This window comes from Apis laboriosa, unplaced genomic scaffold, assembly GCF_014066325.1.
Source record: "Apis laboriosa isolate Shangri-la unplaced genomic scaffold, ASM1406632v1 scaffold112_cov148, whole genome shotgun sequence".
Lineage (NCBI taxonomy): Eukaryota > Metazoa > Arthropoda > Insecta > Hymenoptera > Apidae > Apis > Apis laboriosa.
In genome coordinates, this window is record NW_025220865.1 from 1,737,813 (window position 1) to 1,759,562 (window position 21,750).

Genomic DNA, 21,750 nt, shown 5'->3' on the forward strand with positions numbered 1-21,750 from the left:
ATTTATAATTTATATATAAAATTTATATAATATTTCTCATAATATTTATAAACTTATTAATTTATTAATTTATTTATTAATTTAAACATTCAAATAATAGATAATAATAATTTATTAATTATTATTTATTTGTCATTAATTTTATAGTATTTTATTTTATAAAAAATATAAATACATTTTTATAAGGTAAACAACAAATAAATATAAGATAAACAACAAATAAATTTCTATATATAAGTAAATGTGATTATTGAATTTAAATTTACTTTATTTGTGAACGCGTTACATGTTCGGTTTATTTTCGAACACTAACCCGGTATTCCACCTTGTCGAAGTGCTGACGTTGAAAAAAGAAATTTAGAAGAAATTAATTTTGATTAAAATTTTTTAATGCATAATTTAATTAATAAATTTATTAAATACAAGTTTTGACATTTTATTTATTGATAATAAAATATAATAATGCATACTGCTTTTATGCGCGGTAATGCTATTTTAGCATATACTTTGAGTGTTTCGGCATGTTTAACATTTTGTTGTTTTCTTTCTACTGTATTTATTGACTACAGAGCAAACGCAACTTTAAATACTGTAAAAGTAGTTGTGTAAGTATAATACATTTATTTAATAAACGTTATAAATATAAATTTGTTAATTCATGATTTTTCATTTCAAAATATTTATTAATATGTTTGTTTATATTTTTTCATTGTTGAATTTATATATTCTTTATAATATAATGTAAAATTTATTTTTATATAATAATTTTATGGAAAATAATTATGAAAAATATTAATTTTTATAAAAAATATATTACATATAAAAAATAAAATTTTTAAATTATTATTAGTATAAAATAACTTTATTAAAATTTTTTTAAATTATTTTTAATTATTAAAAATGTTATATATATCATAATTAACATTATTTAGTAATTATTATAAGTTTTTATTTTACAGAAAAAATGTAGCAGATTATAGTGCTTCAAGAGAGAAAAATGATTTGGGATATTTAACATTTGATTTACAAACTGATATCCTTTTTATTGTTTTATTCAGAAATATGAATATTTATATGTTTATTATATTTTTTAATATTTTTTTATGTTAAAAATATATATAATAAACATGTTTAATAAATGATAACATATTTCAATATTAATTTAAATAAATAAAAATACTATATATTTTTTTTTAATTGAAATATTTTATTTTGTTTATTAATATTAAATTTTATTGTTATACAATTCATAATATATATATAGTATCTAATAAATAATAAAAATTTTAGATTTATAATAATATATTATAATTATAAAATATAATTTCTTTACAAAAATATACATCTCACTCCTTTATTTAATTGGAATGTTAAGCAATTATTTTTATATCTCACAGCAGAATATCAAACAGAAAATAACAATTTTAATCAGGTATAACTTAAATATTCTAATAGAAATAGTTTAAGTTTTTAATTATATTTGATTTGAATATGTGTAGATATTTTTATATTTTAGGTAGTATTATGGGATAAAATAGTACTTCGTGGAGATAATGCTGTTCTTGACTTTAAAAATATGAACACAAAATATTATTTCTGGGATGATGGTAATGGTTTAAGGTAATTATTTTATGATTATAAATCATTTAATAAAAAAACAATTTGTTTATATAACTTAATAATTATCTCTTATTTTAGGGGAAATAAAAATGTAACATTAATATTATCATGGAATATTATACCAAATGCTGGACTTTTGCCAAGTGTTAATGCATTTGGTTCTCATACTTTTGCCTTTCCATCTGAATATACTTCATTACGTGTATAATATACATTTTTACATATGTAATATGTCATATTTGTTACTTTGTAATGTTTCTAATTATTATATATAAAAGTAATGTGTATAAAATATATTAATATTTCATTTGTTATTTAATAGCTATGAACTATTAAATTTTCTAGTTAACTTAATTATTTAGATATTTTTTTTATAAAGAAAATATATCTTAAATAAAATATATATATTTATTTTTAATAAGATCTTTGATTAATTTTATCTTCTTATCATAAATATAAATTATAAATTATTATAAAGACATAACAATGTAATATATTTATTTTTTCATTCTTACATTTAATTACAAACTCAATTTTTGTTAAACATTTTAATTTAATATTATATTTATTATAATTTATTATTGCAATTTTGTTCATTTTCACTTATTGATTCATCATCATCGTTGTCATTTTCATTATCTTCATCATCATCATCATCGTCGTCATCGTCATCGTCGTCGTCGTCGTCGTCGTCGTCGTCGTCGTCGTCGTCGTCGTCGTCGTCGTCATCGTCATCATCATCATCATTATTGTCATCTTCACTTTCATTTTCTTGATAACTAGTATAATTTTCAGGAATACAGTTTTGAGATTGATTTCCTATAAAATATATAATATAATGTAAAAGAAAATAAAGTAAATTAAATTAAAAAAATAAATGAATATTAAAAATACAATAAAGTTCTTTACCATAATAATTATATCCACTTTCATTATCATATTCATATGTATTACCTTGATTTTGTCTACCAAATTTATGATTTCTTGCTATAATAAAATGAAAAATAATTTTATAACATTGTTTTAAAAATATAATTTCTTAATTAAATATAAATATGAAAAATTAGTATTTAATGTAAATGTATTACTTACTTGACATACTAAGATCTTTTGTTTGTGATGTTTCAAAGCCACATTTAGGACAAGGAATTGGTTTGTTTTTTTCATACTTAAATCCTTTTCTTCGAATATGATCTTCACAATAACATGTTTTACATCTTAAACAAGAATATTGTCCTAATCGATTGCATGATTGACCTTAAAATATTAATTATTTGAAACAAATCAAATATAATTGCATTAATATAAATATATATAAAATACATATATATAATTATATTTTTTATTTTTACATTTAAAACTTTCTGCTTCCAAAACTTGACATGATGCTTGATGTTCAAATTGATCATCTTCACAAAGGAAACAATTACAAAATGAACATCGAAATATTCTACCACCATGATCCCATACACCTCTTTCACATTCTTGACAAATTGCATCTATTAATGGACATATACATGCATGAGTTGTAAGGCAACGTCTTCCATGACAGATCCATGCTTCACAATGATCACATATAGCTCCCTTTAATATTTATATTAATTATATATATTAATTATATTTAATTATATTACATTTTTGGCATTATATATTTATAATTTATATTTATTATAATATTTATTTTACTTATAAATAAGATATATTTACTTACCACCATACCTAAACCAATAGTAAATACTCCAGGATGACGAACAACACAATCTCCAGTTTTGAGCATACATTTTATTTTTCCACAATGAGCACACATTGGTAATCGTTGTAAAGTTTGACAAAAGTAACAAAAGGCTCTACTTTTTTGTTTTTTACCACATTTATCACATTCCTTTATTAAATTAATTAAAAAATTAAATAAGAATATAGTATAGCACAGACAAAAATATATATTCATATATATTGTTTAATATAATTAATATTTTTAATATTTTATTACTAATTAATATTTATATATTAATAGACTATTAGATGAATCTACTGTAATATATTTGTAACCTAAAAAATACTTTTTTAAAATTTATATTTATTTGTAATCATAAATTATATCAATAAATACATTATTATATACATTATAATATACATTATAAAATAAACATATAATTACTTACCATTACTGCATTACAAGGAAATTTAGCTAAATCTAATTGATCTTTCGCAGTTCTAATTTCTTTTTGTCTTAATTTTTGTTTTTCAGCTTTTCGTCTTTGTCCTGTCTTTTTCTTCGGCATTTTACAAAATTTTATATATAATAAAGTATAATTATTATATTTATTTATTCACTTATATTACTTAGTCACTTAAAAATATATAAAGAAAATTTTTAACATAAATATTAAATATTATCATGCTATTTCTCTTCAATCGAAATGAATATTTCGATTAATTCGAGATTAATAGATTCAATTCATTTCATACATTTATTTTAGAAAGAAAGAGCCAAAATATTTTTCTAAAAAAAATGGCGTTAATTCTCAATTTTTATTGTACTTTATTCTTCTTTTAAAGATATATCTTTTATAATCAAACGATGGCGCTAATAGTTAATTCTTATCTTATCTTTTTCACTTTCTTTTTCTCTTTTATGTTTATTTTATTTTATTTAATATTATAAAAATTTAGAAAAATTTTTATAATATTAAAAAACAATTTAGAAAAAATACATGAATTAATGTGTTCGATTTATATATGCCAATATCAACATGTAATTTATCATATTGTCATAGCATTGATATATGTATTACACTAGATTGACCCTTGTTCTTGATTCTGTTCTCCGACTCAGAGATTCTGAATCGAAAAATATAAAATATATCAACATTTACAAAATAAACTTAGTTTAATTTTGTAATAATTATAATAATAATTTTAAATAATAATATAAATAGTTTTATAACAAAATTTATATCTGCCAAACTTAAATATCATTTTTCAATAAAAACAAATTTTATTATATTTTTTATTATGTAAAATAATAAAGAATAAAATAAAATATTATATTTAGTTTTTAAATTATAAAATTATTAAAATTATATTCATAAAAAAACAAAGAATATTTAATTTTCCAGTTTTTTGAAATATCCTATATTTTCATATAAGATTATTTGAAGATTATGTACTTTATATATGTATATAAAATTTATTTGTCAACTGTATAGCATATCAAAAAAATATCAATGAATAAATACAAAATAAACAAAGTATCCTATACATTAAATATTTTATATGTAAAAATATACTAATATAATATAAATAATTTATTATTTATTACTATATCAAAATCTATATTATGTCATTATATCATATCAGCAATATAATTTTAATTTACCAATTACATTTATAAAAACTAATTCTTTATAATATATTTCCTTAAAATTTCATTTTTATTTAATATTATAAGTATTTAATATTATAATACCTATTTAAATTTATTCATCATTTATGCATCATATAAAAAAGTGGAATATATCATACAATAAAAATTTATATTGGAATAATTATTTTTTATATTTTGTTATTTACAATATAACATTTATTACATAGATATTTAAAATAGATATATTTTACTTATATTTAGGATTGTATTTTTTCTTGCAATAATTTTTCTAATTTACGAACATCTACCGCAAATTTGCGAATTCCTTCGCTTAGCTTATCTGTTGCCATTTGATCTTCATTCATAAGCCATCTAAATTCGGCTTCATTTAAACTGACCTTTTGAAGATCAGATTTCTTTGCTGCTTCTACTGTAAGTACTTTACGTACTACATCATTACTCTTTTCTAATTCTTCCAATAATTTGGGACTTATAGTTAAAAAGTCACAACCAGCTAGTTCTTTAATTTCACCTTAATAGAAAATAACATAGTTTTCTCACAATTTTTATTTATTTTTTAAACAAATTATTAATTAAATTAATAATTTAATTTTAAAATAATTTTACTTACCAATATTTCTAAATGAAGCACCCATAACAACTGTTTTATATCCAAACTTTTTATAGTAATTATAAATTTTTGTTACAGATAAAACACCTGGATCTTCTTTAGATTCATAAGATTTCTTATCTGTATTTGCCACATACCTAAAGAATATTTTCATAAATAAATAAATTTCATAAATAAAAATTATATATATTTTAATATATTGAAATTTACATATATTTATAAAAAATATTATAATATTACAATATTTATAAAAAATATTTTAAACTTACCAATCAAGAATTCTACCAACAAATGGTGATATAAGAGTTACACCTGCTTCTGCACATGCAACTGCTTGAGGAAAAGAAAATAGAAGTGTTAAATTACAATGAATTCCATACTTTTCTTCCAATTCTCTATACAAAAAATTTCATTAGTTTGCATTTGAATTATAGTAGTGTAATTTTGAATAATTATAAATATATTTGACTTACTTTGCTGCTTGAATACCTTCCCAAGTAGAAGCAAGCTTGATTAGCACACGATCTTTATTTACACCAAGTTCTTCATACAAAGCAATTAATTTCTTTGCTTTCTCAATGCTAGCATCTTTATTGAAGGATAATCTAGCATCTACTTCTGTGGAAACTCTACCAGGTATGATATTTAAAATTTCTTTACCAAAAAGGACACATGTGATGTCTAGAGCTGCCTCAATTTGTTCTGTCAAAGTACTGAAACAAATAAATTTATAAGTAGTTTATTTTTTTTTCATTAAAAAATTACATAAACCATAAAATTATCATACTAATTATTACCACTTTTATCATATCAAGCAAATACTTTTTTTCTTTCATACCTTTTGCTTCACACACTTCCTTTTATTTTTCTTTTTTCTATAAATTTCAATATTCTTTCACTCTTTCCTAATCTTCATAGATTTTCCTACATTTCCATATAGATTTATTTAATCTCTTTACATTTCTTGATATATTATTTTGTTCATGTATATCATATTTTCCTTATAATTTCTATGATTTCTTAAATTAACTTTTATCATACTATAAATTTTACATCTAAAAATCTATCTATTAAAACAAATAATCTTTATATATTTGTTAATTATAATAGTAATTAATTAGAAATTATATATAGAATTTTATATACTAATCTTTAAAAATTAAAATTAATATATTTCTCTTTTATTGTTTTAAGAACATTTCATAATTTAATATTAGCATAAGAAAAACAAGTTAATATGTGTTATTATTATATATTTTTAATTTTATAATAATCAGATATTTCATTAAAATTATTTACTATAATATTCATATTTTTATCTTATTGATTATATATTATAAATATTATAATATATATACTTACGATCCAGATTTTTTCCCATATTGTACAGCTTTATCTATTAAGTGAATATATTTTTTTTGATTAGCTGCAGCAAGGATCAAAGAAGGATTTGTAGTTGCATCTATTGGCTTAAATTGTTCCATAGCTAAAAACAATTTAAAAATCAAGCAAAATAATAAAATAAATTATAATAATGATAATAATTATAACAATTATTTATAACAAATAAATAATATATGAATAAAATAATGAAATTTAACACAAACAAATAAATTTTAATATAATATATATATATATATATACATGAACATTTTAAAGGTCATCTCTAGCATCTATAGGTCAAAGCACAAATATGTACATGTAATACTTATATATATTATTCATGAATTACATTATATGATTACATTATATAAAAAAAAAAAGATTATCTCTATTTAATTAGATATTTAAAGAATTTTAATAATTTGTAAAAATATAAAAATAATTATGATGAAATTAAAATTAATACATTAAAAAACTAAATAAATCAAGTCAGAAATATATATTTCATTTTAAATAAAAATATTAAATCTAAATAATTAATTTGAATTTTGTAAAATATGTATATATATATGTAATATAAGTATATATATATATATATATATATATATATATATATATATTATAAATTTTTTAGAATTTAGATTAAAATCAGAATAAAAATAATTTACTATAAAATTATAAATTTAAAATTTTTAAATTTGAAATGATAAAAAGAATAGTTAATGAATTTAATGTTCTTTTGTTAATTTTTTTTTAAATTTTAAAAACAATTGACAAGTTATATTCTAACAAAAAAATGTAATCGTAAGATCGGAAGATTTTATAATTTCCCCTACTCTTGTATGTGATTTAAATTTTATATCAGTTAATTTTCCGATGAATATTTTAAAGTTTATTATAATATTTATACATATATATATTTATAACATAAATATATTGTAATATAATTAAATAAAAAACATTAATTCTCAGTTTTTAATATTTAAATGATAAACTATAAGTGCGCCATTTGAATTTCGTTTACTATACTTTTATAGTCACCTTCACCTTTGATCGTATGCATATTAAAATTATATATTTAAAAGTTGTATTTAATTACCTTGGAAGTCACTGGTATCAGCGACAATTGTTGTAATTTCCTTTAATTGTGTTAATGAACTCGTCATCTTGACTTTCTTCGATTGAGGCTCACTCATTCTTATCGATACTTTTATATACTGGAGATCGAAATTTCTGCTTCTTATACTGGAATAATCAGCATATACGATATACACGATTGCCAACATGTATGAAAATACTGCTTAATTCTTTCCAAACATTATATATTTGTATTATATAATATATATCGATCTTTTTATCTGAAATCGATATTATTCAAATATTTAAATATAAATTATTTTGAAAAAATTTTATTATTTTCCAAATTTTAGATATATAATAATGATTATATAGAAATATTATTCCTAATAATAAATTTTTACGTTTAAATTTAATTTATTAGAATTGATAGTTGTTGCTGATAACTATTACATGTATTGATACGAGATAAAAATTATATAATTGTACTCTTTTTTTTTGTTTTTTAAAAATATAATTTAAATTAATTTAAAATAAGTAATAAATATATAAATAAGTAATAATAAGTAATAAATAAATGCATTATAAGACTCATTTATTGAAACTTAAGTACAATATAAATTATAAATTATATATATATATATATATATATATATATATATTTGTATCTATAATAAAAAATTGTAACATCATATAAAAATATATAAATTAGAATAAAACAATTAAATTTTTTAATTGTTTAATAAGTATAAGTTTATAAGTAAATAGTATATATTTTATAAGTAAAATTTTTATATGTAATTCCCTGTATATATGTATATATATATATATGGAATATATATTAAAAGAATAATTTTACATATACAATAAGTAATTTGTTAATTTAATATAAAAATGTGCTTACTTTGTTTTTATCAGTTTTAATACAATTATTTAGTTATATATTTAAAATATTATTAATCTATGATCTATTAATAAGTTATTATTTTTTTGAAAACATCACTTATTACTAAATTATTTTATTATTTGTAATTAATATTAAATATTATTATAAAAAATTATTTATTAATTTATAAAAAAATTAATTTAAATTTTTTATATAAAAAATATAAAAAAATACTGATCAAGTGACTGATATGATATAGATATTAATATTTTAATCATACATCATGATTGTCACTTCAATGAAAATAATTCACTGAAAATAATATAATAAATTACACCATTGATTGAATGTATTAATAAATTTACTGAATTGAATAATATCATGTTTATCTTATAGGCAGCTTAATTTAGTTTACATCAAACTTTATCAGTTAGACAATGTTTATCAATAAATGCAGACTTTGGTTGATGACTATACATAAAAATTGAACATATTACTAAAATGGCACCTATAGAAAACTGGAAACTCAAATTGAAATTAAAAAGATATATTGAAGCTACACAAGAAATTATAATAGCTAAGGATGTGGCAAAACCTTTAAGTATATTATCTGCATATTTAACCACCATTGCAACAATGAGACCTCCACCTGCTTGAAGTACAATTAGATAACAAATAAATAAATCATAGCCAAAGAAAAAACCTTGTTTCTGTAACATTTCACCATCATTTACAAAACATGTAATTAATCCAAAAGGTAAAGATAATAAACTTAATTGAATGTTTCTCATCCATATAGATATATCTGAATCTTTTAATATTTTCTCAAAATATATGCCTGCAAAACCTGATAAAAAACATGCACTTAAGGCAGCTGAAAATCCAAGTAAATGGTTTTGTTCTATGCCAGATGACAAAGTAGTGTCTGAACTTTGTGCTAATTGTACTAATACTACTCCTATAACTAATAATATTAGAGCTCCCCATTGAGTATTTCTTAAAGATCTTCGTAGTATTACTACAGCAAAAAATGCTGTTGTTAAGATTTTAAGTTGATATGTTACCTAAGAAATAATATATACAAAAACATAATACATTACAAAAAAAATAATAATAATATAGGATATAGGATATTTTACACATACCTGATAAGTTGCTGCATCTAAATTAGATGCTGATATATATAAAAGATTATTTTGTATAATATATAAAAGTGATGGCACAGATACTTTTAAGGTATCAATAGGCTGTTTTATAATTGTTAATTTTAGAGAATCAAAAAATTTTAAAAAATTTCCTTCTTCAATAAAAACTAATATTAGACATGTTAAAAATTTAACAACTTCTGCCATAACAACGGCTAAAAAATATTATATTATATAATAATTTATATAATTAATAAATAACAACAGAAAAATTAATTTTTATAAAAAATGTACCAGTTGATGAAAGAAACATATCTCCTGATCTTGTACGTGCATAACGCATACTAAGTCCAACCAGAGCATTTTGTAATGTAAGTGTAATTAAACTAATATATTTTAATATTTGATCACTTCCTTCAAAATAAATAAAATATCAAAGAATAATTAAAATTAAAATTATATTGATAGATATATAAAATATAATTATTTATATTTTATAATAATATATTTTTTCATATTAAAATTATATACTTACGTTGCTGTGATTTCATTATATTTTTTTATAAATAATATTTTTAATATGATGAGCAATGGATCATTTCGTCTACAAAATAATATATTTTAATAATTGCTATTAATTGTTATTTTATATTTTAGATAAGATATAAATACATAATATACTTAATTTTAATAGTGTGAAACATAAAGTGAAACATTAATATACATAAAATTTAATATTAAATATTATAAAATTTATCAAATATATTTCTAAATTTTTAATTCTTATTTAATATAATGTTATTCAATATAATTCAATATAAAAAAATAATGAATTAACATTATAAATCAATAATTTTTACAATATACGTATAATAAATAAATAATTTATATTACTTATAAATATAAAAAAGTTGTAATTTATATTTAAATATAAATATATTCATTGCACTTATATGATATTTTTATATGATACTATATTAACAAATTTAGATATATATGTTTTATTAAAAAGTACGTAATATTTTTCTATCTAATATTTATTTTTTATATTTATATAAATATTTTCATTTTACCTTTATTTGCGTTTTTATTTAAATAAAAAAAGGAAAGTCAAATCTATATAAAAAATGTACACGTTGACATTTACACTCTTGCATTACATCACATGTACATATTATTTGTATACGATATATAAATAAGAATCCAACATTTTATATAGAGAATATAAATATAATATAAGTTATATTAATATTTATTTTTATATTTTACTAAGTAAATCAAAATATAACATTTTTTAAATAATTTATTAAAGTATAAAATAATTTTTTTTTATTATTGAAAGAAATACATAAGATTTTTAGTTTTTAAATTTTCAATTTTAAAATTAAATTAATAATTTAATTATAATAAATGTTATTATTTTATTATTATAGAAAAAAATATATGACAGAATATACTTATAAACAAAAATTAATAATCTTATAAAACAAAATTGATATTCTAAAAATTAAAATGGAACTAGAGATTCTTTTAATTCTGTCAATATGTTGATAATAGTGAATTTTGATTTTCAAGTATAGAAATGTTGTAGACTATAGTGTAATGTTGATTTATACTGTAAAATAAAATTCTGTAATTTATAATTTATAATTTCAATTACATGATAAAAGTTATAATGATTATTAATGATAAATAACTATTATATTGATTTTATATAATATATAATTATTTTTAGTTTGTTTGTTGAATTTTAGTTGATTTATAACAATAAAAATATTCTATTATATGTGAATGTAAAAAGACAAATTGTCTTCTTTTCTTTTCTTCTTAATCTGCATTTAATAAATAAAAAATACAATGTCTTATATGTTGTCACATCTTCATAATGGATGGCAAGTAGATCAGGCGATTTTATCAGAAGAAGATAGAGTAGTTGTAAGTTTTTAATTTAATTTTATTAAATCAAATATTCTAGATTTTTTGAAAATAGATGGAATTGTATTCAAGTTTGTTTAATAAAATAAAAAAAGGTGTAAATAATATATATTTAGGTTATCAGATTTGGTCATGATTGGGATCCAATGTGTATGAAAATGGATGAAGTACTTTATAATATTGCTGAAAAAGTAAAAAATTTTGCTGTCATCTATTTGGTTGATATTACACAAGTACCTGATTTTAATAAAATGTAAGTCTTAAATTAAAAATTATTAGTTTAAATATTCTAATTCTTATTAAGAAATATAATAATTATTAAATAATTTTAATAAATAAAATTTTATAATATAAAAATAAATTTTTGTAAAAAATATAAATGTAAATCTTTTATAGGTATGAATTATATGATCCTTGTACAGTAATGTTTTTCTTTCGAAATAAACATATAATGATTGATTTAGGAACTGGAAATAATAATAAAATAAATTGGACATTAGAAGATAAACAAGAAATGATTGATATTATTGAAACAGTTTATAGAGGTGCTAGAAAAGGTAGAGGTTTAGTTGTTTCACCCAAAGATTATTCTACAAAATACCGCTATTAATTATATATTAATAAGTCTTAACAAAAATATTATTATTATTAAGCTTGAAGTTATATCAATAAATAAGAATATATTATAATTAAAAACAAATATAAAATTATGTATTATGGTATATATTTATGCAATTAAAAATAAATTGCACATTATTAAAAAAATATTAGTTATATTTCTATATTTTTTATTTTATATTATTTTATATAATATATATAAATTTTTATAAATTAATTACTTTATTTTGTATGCAAAAAGAAAATAATAGTTCAGTAAATAAATTATTACATACAAAAATTTTCTTTTTAATGTAAAATTTATATAATATATATTAATTTTAAGATATTTTAAAAATATTTATAATTTTCTATTGTATTATGTTATTAATTTTTAATATATTTAAACAATAAACAAACACATGACTTATACTTAAAAAATGTTGATATTTTTTGTTCTGGATATTTATAATATAATAAAACTTAATTGAAATATTATTATAAATAAAACATGATACAATATTATGTAAGAAATATTTTAACTTTTTTGTAGAAATTAAAATATTTTAAATATCTAAATATATATAAAAAAATTTAAAAAATGAGATAAAATAAAAAAATTATAATTAATTAAAACATGTAATTAAAATATTTGCAATTATAACATATTTTTTTTATATTCAATCATATTTATAAATATTTTCTTTCTAAAAAAATAAATACATATTTTTATATTTTTTTTATACATATAATAATATACAAAACAAATAAAATATTTGAAATTGTACATATATTTTAAAATTGTTGATTTTTATATTTATATTTTTATTTTTAATTTGATAATATTTTTATCTTTTTTGAAATATTTTCATATATTGGATTTAGATGATGGTATATTCTGAAAATATTATAAATATTATATTAATAAATATTATAACATATAATATCAAACTTATTAATAATAAGTGATATTTACAATTTTTTAAATAATAGAGATTCTTTAATATTTGTTTTATACAATTATACTAGTATTTTTTGTGTATAAAAACAAAAATAATTTAGCAATATATATTATATAAATAAATTACATGTATACATTGGCAGCACAAAATATATATATGTTATTTAAGATAATGTATATAATTTATTTATTTATAAAAATTTATTTCATCATTAATTAAGATTATGATATGTACAAATTCAATAATAATGAATAAATACCTTATTTTATTTAATTGAATATCTATGATAGTTTTAAATTCATGCTTTTCACAATTTTTTTTTTTTCTAATTAATTGTAATATTAGTTTTAGCATGAAAAAATGTAAATTGCAAAAAATTGATATTCGAATTTTCTAATAATTTACAAATAAATATTTTAAAAAATATAAATCAAATAATATGAAATTTTTAATATTCGCAACGTCTACTATGAAATTTATTTTATCACCTAATTTTATTTTTATATAAAATGTTATATATTATGATGTATTGTATTAGAATATTTCATTTTGGTAAATTTATAAAATTTAATTTTTGATGTATTAATTATGTATTAATACGATTTATTAATTACATTGATTTATTTATAAATTTTATTAAATTTTATTATTTACAAAAATCAAATGGGAAATTTTATATAATAAATAACACCATATATTACACTTTTATTCTTGTTTTATTTTTTCATTATGCATGAGAAATATTATTATACCAATTACATTAATATAATCTTTGAGGAGGTCCCATTGAAGATTTAATGTGAAGAGAACGCACATTTTGCCAATGTTTTTTCAATAATGAAACCAAAAAATTAATTGAAAGATGTACATTTTGTACTAGTTCATCTGGAGTCATTTCCACATGTCCTACAGCTACTGACAAACATAATACCTAAAAACAACAAAATTTTTCATATTATATTTTAAAAAAAATATTAAAAATTGTAATTTTAAGGATTTATAATACAATAGTACAATAAATATAAAACAAGATTTACCTTTTTCATTTGAAATTTAATTGTAGCTTTCACTTCATCAATTTTCCCTACCATTGATTCTTGATGAGAAAGAAGACCAGGAAATTTACCAGCTTTATTTAGACCAGGACCAAGAATACGTGGAATTTGTTTAATTAAAGATTCACTAGCTAAGAAAGCATCATATTTTTTGGCTGAAAAAATTACATAAGTTAATTTTTAAATAATAATAATAAAATTAATTTAAAAAAAATGTCTCAACACGGATTGAGGATACGAAGTAATGAAACACAACGTCCTCACCAAGTGAAGAATTTAATTTTCTTCCATTCGACAACCAGTGTTAAAAATTATAAGTTAACAATGGTGCTTTTTGGAAGACAAAATAAGAGAATAATACATAAAAAAAAAATAAATATATAAAATAAAAAATTTTTGATTACCTAGTTTTTTCACAAGTTTTTTATTTTTATTCAATTTTTTCAATGCTTCTGCATCCATATATGGAATATTGTTAGCTTTAGCTTCATCACAATGTTGTTGGTCTCCCAAAACACAAACTTGCATTTTTGGTCTTGGAATATTTTTTAACCTTTAATAATATAACATATATAAATTAATACTCATATATATATATAAACAATTTTGAATGAAAATTGCTTATTACTCATAATTTTAATATAATATATTATTAATATAAGAAATAACAATATTGAAAAAATAAAAATTAAAATTATTATAATTATACAAAAATAAAAATACATATATGAAAGGCAATGTTCTCAGTGGCATTATTGAAGAACAACATAAATTATTCAGATAATACATGCAATATATAATTTATCATCACTGAACATTAATTTCATTAATTAAATTGAATAAATAATTGCCACAATCAAATATTAACTTACCTGTAGGATCATAAGTTATGATCCTGGAATAAAAACAAAGGTAAAATACCTCCCCAATTTATTTAAGACCCTGGGTAAAGGTCCGCTAGGTGAAACCCAGCTTCCTGACTATATATGAGGTAATCTTTTCGGACATTAATTAAAAAAAAGAAAAAAAGAAAAATAGATTTAAGAATCATCAAAAACCGAAAGGAATCCTCCATGTCAGGTAAAAACATACTTGACAGTGCCTGAGAAACGTTTGTCCTTTTGTGGATCATAATTCTTCAATCCAATTTGGAGCTCCACTGTTTCTAAGAATTTCCTTTTTTTGTCTTGTGAGTGTTGGAGGACAGCATTCACACATTCATAAAGAGTATCACGCGATACTTTGGACCTATTCATTAAAATTATTACATCAGAAATTTAAAATCATTATATATTTTTTTGTACCACACTATAATTTATAGAATACACAAAATATGTACATAAGTTGAAAAATTTAAAATTATATTAAAAATTATAAAAAAAAAAATAAAAAAAAATTAATTTTTTGCTATAACAGAAAGAGAAAAATTACATTAATTTGTTAAAATGTAATTTAAATATATGTTTTTACTTATATTTATATAAATAATTTTTAAATAATTAAGATTGATTTTATAAAAAAATATTTATGAATTTATGATACAACGTGGAACCATACGTTTTGAAGTATTAATACTACAATATAACATTTAATAGAATAATTATTTAAAGAAAATACTAATAATTATATTAAAAAGATATATTAAAAAATATATTATTTATAATATTAAAAATATAAAATTTTGGATTTTTAAAATATAAACAGATTAAATACTCACGTCATTATATCTCTATACACAGATTACAATCACTCGACTATCCACTTGTCTGACTAAAATCAGAAAGAAATGTAATAGTGTGGACAAGTAAAATCAAGTGAAAAGAATATATATTTACTAGATAGATATCATATTAAAATTTCTACTTATATTTCTTAAAGGTATTATAGATGGCGCATTTGTAGTTTCAAAATTCTTTGCTGTTTTTTTATAACAAAAAAGAGTATATGATATAAAACATGATTAAAATTTAAAAGAAATATATTAGCAATTTTAAATATCAATTTTTCATTTAAAAAAAATATTACACAAATAAAATAATATTAAATCTTTTAAATAAAATAGAAAAAGAAATCCATTTTCATGAAAATAAGCAATTAAAATGGCAAGAACTGATGTCAAGACTATTGTATTTTATATAACACTAAATATTATCTTAATACTAAATACTAATAGGTGAAATCATAATATCACAATATGATTTAATTTATTTATTTCCAGAGATTTAGTTTATTATTATCCGTGATAAAATAAAAATAAATGAAAGATTTAAATAATTATTTGATTTTTGCCAAAAAATTTTCTTTAATTATTAATAATTAATATAATAAATTATATTTTTTTTATTTTTATATTAATGTATAATCATTATATATTACAAGCAAATGATATTTTGTTTTAACAAATTATATATAAAAAATGAGAAATGATATATCCAGATGAAGTGAATATTATTTTTCTTTTCTATAAACAGCATTGATAAATAGATCATTGATAAAAATTATAATCATATCATAAATGATTATTTTAAATAATTTAGTTAATTTTAAATAATTATAAAAAAATGTAATTCTAAAGAAATAATTAAACATATTTTTATAACTTATAATATAATATCATAAGTGTTAAATAAATAATAAATAAGTTAAATAAATAAAATAAAATTAATCATGTAAATATTAACTATATTCAAATTTTATAAAAATTTATAAATAAATCAAGTACGTACATTTTATAGTATTATAATACATAGCATTTTTAAATATATAATAAAATATATAAAAAGAAATATATAAAAAAAATATATAATATATTTAAATTTTTTGTATTGTTAAAAAATTAAATTAATTTTTTAATCATTATTTTAGTGATGATCTAAAATGTATTTTTATTTTATTATTTTATTATATTATAGTCAAAAATGTGTCCAGCACTTCTAGAAAATGAAGAACGATGTTTTGGTGGAATGACATTTTTTGCTCAAAGTCATCCAGTCGAAGTTTGTGGTAGTAATGGTTTACCTCTTACACCAAATTCAATAACTATTTATGGAAAATCTCAATTTTTAAAAACTGTTCATCATCCAAATTTATCTACATATCTTGACATAATTAGAAGTAAACATGGTAAAAATTTAAAAAATTAAAAAATAAATAATATTCCATATAATTATTTAATTAAAATTTATTTTTATAGAACGCATAGTAGTGGTTGCAGAATATAATGGAGACCCATTGAATAACAAACAAAATTTAAATATAGATAATATTATAAAAATAGCATTTCAATGTTTATTAGGTTTACAACATATGAATATGTTAAATTTAGTACATAGACATTTAAGTCCTGAAAATATATTAATTAATAAAAGTGGAAATGTGCAGTTATATAATTTTGGTTTATATTATATGACAGATAATGGAAAAAATGTATCTTTTCCTATTGGGTATGTATTAATAAAACTTAAAACTTAAAACTTAAAACAAATAATTTTAAAAATATAGATTTAATATAATTTTTTAAATTTGTGATTTTAAATATTTAGAGATAAAAAAAAAAATATAAATAACAAGTATTTCTTAAATGTATAGTGCATTTTATTTTTAGTTATCCAAAATATACAGCACCTGAAGTATTTTTAAGTCCTGGTGTCAGTAGTGCAAAAGTAGATTCTTGGTCTTTAGGAATAATTATTGCAGAATTACTATTGACAAAATCAATATGGTCAGGTGTAAAATTATCCCAATGTTTACGAAAGGTTCTTAGTCTCATTCATTGTGAAACTTCTGTATTTGAACGTCTTGCAAGAGAAACCAATTGTTATAACACATATAAGGTAATTTTTTTCATTTATATTTGACATTTCATATTTATTTTTGTAATTGTAATATTTTATTATTATAATAGGATTTACCTGATAAAGTAAAAGAATTTATAGATTCTTGCCTTCAAATTCATCCTTCAAAACGCAAAATACCAGAAGAATTATTAAAATTGCCAATATTTGACGAATTTTTATTAAAAAATGAAAAAGAAAAGAAAAAAAGTCTATATAAAAATGTAATTGTTAGGAAAATGGATGAATTGTATTATTTATGGCAATTAGCAGGAGGAGATATTACTGTAGAATTAAAGAAACAAGGACTTATCAGATCAAGACCACCTATTTTATCCATTCCAAAGTAACTATAAATTTAATAATTTAATAAATTATTATATTATTTTATGTAATATTATTTTTTTAAAATAAAATATAATTTATTAATTCATTTTTTAGTTTAGTAATACTTTTAGGTCAAATGTTTGGAAGGAGAGATACAGCAGGTTTACTTGATTTACGTGTTGTTAAAGTCCCTCTTGATACATTACGTCAACGTTTATCTCATATTCCATATATTGCAAATTATCCATGGTTAACAAATCAGTAAGTACAATAAATATAAATCTAAATTTCATTTTTTTTTTGTCTTGTTTTAATGATTTGTTAATTATTTTATAGAATGCATGTTCAATCACAAGAAGATTTAATAGATGCTGCTTCTCAGTTACCTTTAATCATAAGGGAAAGAGATACAGAATATCAATTTTATAGAATTGTTTTATATGATAGATTGCTACAGGTAATTTAAAAATAGTAATTTTTCATAGAAAAATTAAAAATATATTTTTTTTGAACTTAATATATATAAAATTACATATTAAAAAATACATATTATTATTATAAATTATGAATTAAAATTTACATAGTAAAATATTTCGTATTTATTTGTATTTTTTTATATTTATTTATTTATAATTTAGGTATATCCAATTACACGAGAAGTAATCATTAAAGAAGCACATAAAGATATACCACCACCTGTTAGAGGAGCTGTTTGGGCAGCATTACTTGGTATTACTGGTGATATTCAAAAACGTTATGATATGATTGATAAAGAAACACCAACTCATACAGATCGACAAGTAATTAATCTCACAATAATTAACAATAACATTAAATTATTTATTTTTAACATGTTAAAAATATCTTATATAGATAGAAGTAGATATACCAAGATGTCATCAATATAGTGAATTATTGTCATCTGGTGCTGGTCATGAGAGATTACAAAGATTACTCAAAGCATGGGTTCGAAATAATCCTCATTATGTTTATTGGCAAGGATTAGATTCTTTAACAGCTCCATTTCTTTATCTTAACTTTAATAACGAAGGTATTAATTTAAATATATCACAAAGTATATTTATAGTATATATATATATTATAGTTATATTATATTTATAGTATATATATAGTATATATATTATAGTTATTATATTTATAGTATATATTATTTATTATATATTGTAATTTCAGCTAGAGCATTTGAATGTTTATCTGCATTTATACCAAAATATCTTCACAAATTCTTCTTAAAAGATAATTCAGCTGTTATACAAGAATATTTAGGAAAATTTTCACAAATTATAGCTTTTCATGACCCTCAATTAGCTAATCATCTTAGATCAATTAATTTTGTACCAGAATTATTTGCTATTCCATGGTTTCTAACAATGTTTTCACGTAAGTTATTTATCTTATTATTACTCGAATTATGTAAAATTTTTTTTACTGTTTTTGTTTCATTTTTTAATTTTTTTATTTTAGATGTTTTTCCACTTCACAAAATACTCCATTTATGGGATAAACTCTTATTAGGAGATTCTTCATTTCCACTTCTTGTTGGATTAGCTATATTGAAACAATTGCGAGATTCTCTTTTAACTTCAGGTTTTAATGAATGTATTCTTTTATTTTCTGATCTTCCTGAAATCGATATAGAATTATGTGTTAAAGATTCTATGATGATGTATCAAAGTACACCACCTAGTATTACTTATAGAAAACATCAATTTAATCAACCAAAGGTATAAATTAATATGTTATGATGATATATTTATATGTATTCTTTAATAATTTATTGCTATAATTATATAAATTAAATAATAAATAATAATAAATTGTAAAAAATTCTTAAACATTTTTTTACAGAATATAAATTGGTCAGAATTAGAACCTGGGACTGAAAAAATGCCTAGAATTTCTGTTGATGATTTTTTAGATTTATTAGATAATAGTCCTGAGAAATTGATAGCTGTAGATGTACGTAATAATATACAGTGAGTATTTTACAAAAAAATTATAGTTATTCCAAATTATTTTTTCTATATAATAGTTACTATTTTTATATAGATTTGAAAGAGGTGCTGTAATAGGTAGTATTAATATTCCATTTACAAGTGTACAACTTTCTTTAACTCATATTGAAACCCTTGGATCACATGCAAAACCACTCGTAGAAAATAAAAATAGTATTGTCATAATTATTGGACCCCATGATCAAAATAATGCATTGGTAAATATTATATTATGAAATTTATATTATTATGAAATTTATATTTTTCAATATTAAGATTAAGACTTTTATAAAGACTTTTATATAAGACTTTTAGTTAAAAATTTTGTAGTTTGCAGATTTCTTAGTAAAATGTGGAATTATGGGTGTATGTTCTTTACAAGGAGGAATTTCTGCTTTACGGGCGAAATCTCCAAATGTTATAGTAGCAGTGCGTTAAAAAATGATATTTATAATATATATAATATAATATATATAATATAAAAAATATATATATATTTGTATAGGTATTTAACAATTTTTAATATAAATTATATTAAAATAATTAATAATTATTTCTATATTAGAAAATTATAAAATTTGTATATATATAAATATTAATTTTATTTATATGTTTTAATAGTTTGATTTTTTTATTTTTATGAGATTACTATTGTTAAATTTCCAATCATTAAAATTATAAATAATGAAATAAATAATAAGTATATAATATATAAGTATATAAATAAAACATATATATGACATGTATTATGAAATTAAATTTTTATTGTAGTATACTATATCTATTTATTATACTATACTATTCTATATCTGTATTCTATATATGTATTCTATATATATATATATATAATAGATAGTAACCATAGAAACTCAGTCAAAACATTACAATTTTAAATAATTATTTCATGTATGTTTATG

General features: G+C 18.9%; 7 protein-coding genes across 9 annotated transcripts; 3 read left to right on the plus strand and 4 right to left on the minus strand.

Moving 5' to 3' along the window:
- Positions 1-294: 294 nt before the first annotated feature.
- LOC122712844 (signal peptidase complex subunit 3) lies at positions 295-1,914 on the plus strand. Its single transcript, XM_043932797.1, has 5 exons — positions 295-605; positions 960-1,033; positions 1,344-1,432; positions 1,517-1,620; positions 1,699-1,914. The coding sequence occupies exons 1-5, from the start codon at positions 463-465 to the stop codon at positions 1,826-1,828; spliced, it is 540 nt and encodes a 179-aa protein (XP_043788732.1). The 5' UTR covers positions 295-462; the 3' UTR covers positions 1,829-1,914.
- A 274-nt stretch (positions 1,915-2,188) lies between these two features.
- Positions 2,189-4,024, minus strand: LOC122714612 (zinc finger protein 330 homolog). Its single transcript, XM_043936101.1, has 6 exons — positions 3,783-4,024; positions 3,332-3,502; positions 2,973-3,204; positions 2,713-2,877; positions 2,530-2,607; positions 2,189-2,439 (listed from the first exon to the last, which is right to left on the minus strand). Exons 1-6 carry the CDS (start codon positions 3,900-3,902, stop codon positions 2,189-2,191), a joined length of 1,017 nt encoding a protein of 338 aa, XP_043792036.1. The 5' UTR covers positions 3,903-4,024.
- Positions 4,025-5,159: 1,135 nt separating this feature from the next.
- LOC122711500 (transaldolase) lies at positions 5,160-8,287 on the minus strand. Its single transcript, XM_043930325.1, has 6 exons — positions 8,101-8,287; positions 6,981-7,104; positions 6,092-6,331; positions 5,888-6,013; positions 5,619-5,755; positions 5,160-5,519 (listed from the first exon to the last, which is right to left on the minus strand). Exons 1-6 carry the CDS (start codon positions 8,285-8,287, stop codon positions 5,245-5,247), a joined length of 1,089 nt encoding a protein of 362 aa, XP_043786260.1. The 3' UTR covers positions 5,160-5,244.
- Positions 8,288-9,245: 958 nt separating this feature from the next.
- Positions 9,246-10,703, minus strand: LOC122711509 (UDP-galactose translocator). Its single transcript, XM_043930337.1, has 4 exons — positions 10,645-10,703; positions 10,404-10,523; positions 10,110-10,324; positions 9,246-10,028 (listed from the first exon to the last, which is right to left on the minus strand). The coding sequence occupies exons 1-4, from the start codon at positions 10,658-10,660 to the stop codon at positions 9,381-9,383; spliced, it is 999 nt and encodes a 332-aa protein (XP_043786272.1). The 5' UTR covers positions 10,661-10,703; the 3' UTR covers positions 9,246-9,380.
- A 1,046-nt stretch (positions 10,704-11,749) lies between these two features.
- LOC122712728 (thioredoxin-like protein 4A) lies at positions 11,750-12,768 on the plus strand. Its single transcript, XM_043932568.1, has 3 exons — positions 11,750-12,044; positions 12,161-12,297; positions 12,441-12,768. Exons 1-3 carry the CDS (start codon positions 11,967-11,969, stop codon positions 12,652-12,654), a joined length of 429 nt encoding a protein of 142 aa, XP_043788503.1. The 5' UTR covers positions 11,750-11,966; the 3' UTR covers positions 12,655-12,768.
- A 1,532-nt stretch (positions 12,769-14,300) lies between these two features.
- LOC122711411 (60S ribosomal protein L10a) lies at positions 14,301-16,478 on the minus strand. Its single transcript, XM_043930169.1, has 5 exons — positions 16,376-16,478; positions 15,751-15,906; positions 15,063-15,211; positions 14,641-14,813; positions 14,301-14,534 (listed from the first exon to the last, which is right to left on the minus strand). The coding sequence occupies exons 1-5, from the start codon at positions 16,378-16,380 to the stop codon at positions 14,364-14,366; spliced, it is 654 nt and encodes a 217-aa protein (XP_043786104.1). The 5' UTR covers positions 16,381-16,478; the 3' UTR covers positions 14,301-14,363.
- Positions 16,479-16,812: 334 nt separating this feature from the next.
- On the plus strand, positions 16,813-21,323 carry LOC122711963 (TBC domain-containing protein kinase-like protein). Of its 3 annotated transcripts, none has more exons than XM_043931205.1 (14): positions 16,813-16,831; positions 17,571-17,781; positions 17,852-18,101; positions 18,263-18,491; positions 18,563-18,837; positions 18,933-19,079; positions 19,155-19,275; positions 19,457-19,618; positions 19,692-19,869; positions 20,013-20,219; positions 20,304-20,563; positions 20,688-20,815; positions 20,889-21,051; positions 21,164-21,323. In XM_043931205.1, exons 2-14 carry the CDS (start codon positions 17,577-17,579, stop codon positions 21,269-21,271), a joined length of 2,433 nt encoding a protein of 810 aa, XP_043787140.1. In that variant the 5' UTR covers positions 16,813-16,831; positions 17,571-17,576; the 3' UTR covers positions 21,272-21,323. The 3 variants fall into 3 exon arrangements, with proteins under 3 accessions (XP_043787140.1, XP_043787131.1, XP_043787150.1); XM_043931196.1 differs by lacking the exon at positions 16,813-16,831 and adding an exon at positions 17,317-17,376; XM_043931215.1 differs by lacking the exon at positions 16,813-16,831 and adding an exon at positions 17,317-17,376 and having other exon boundaries at positions 21,171-21,323.
- The last annotated feature ends 427 nt before the right edge of the window (positions 21,324-21,750 follow it).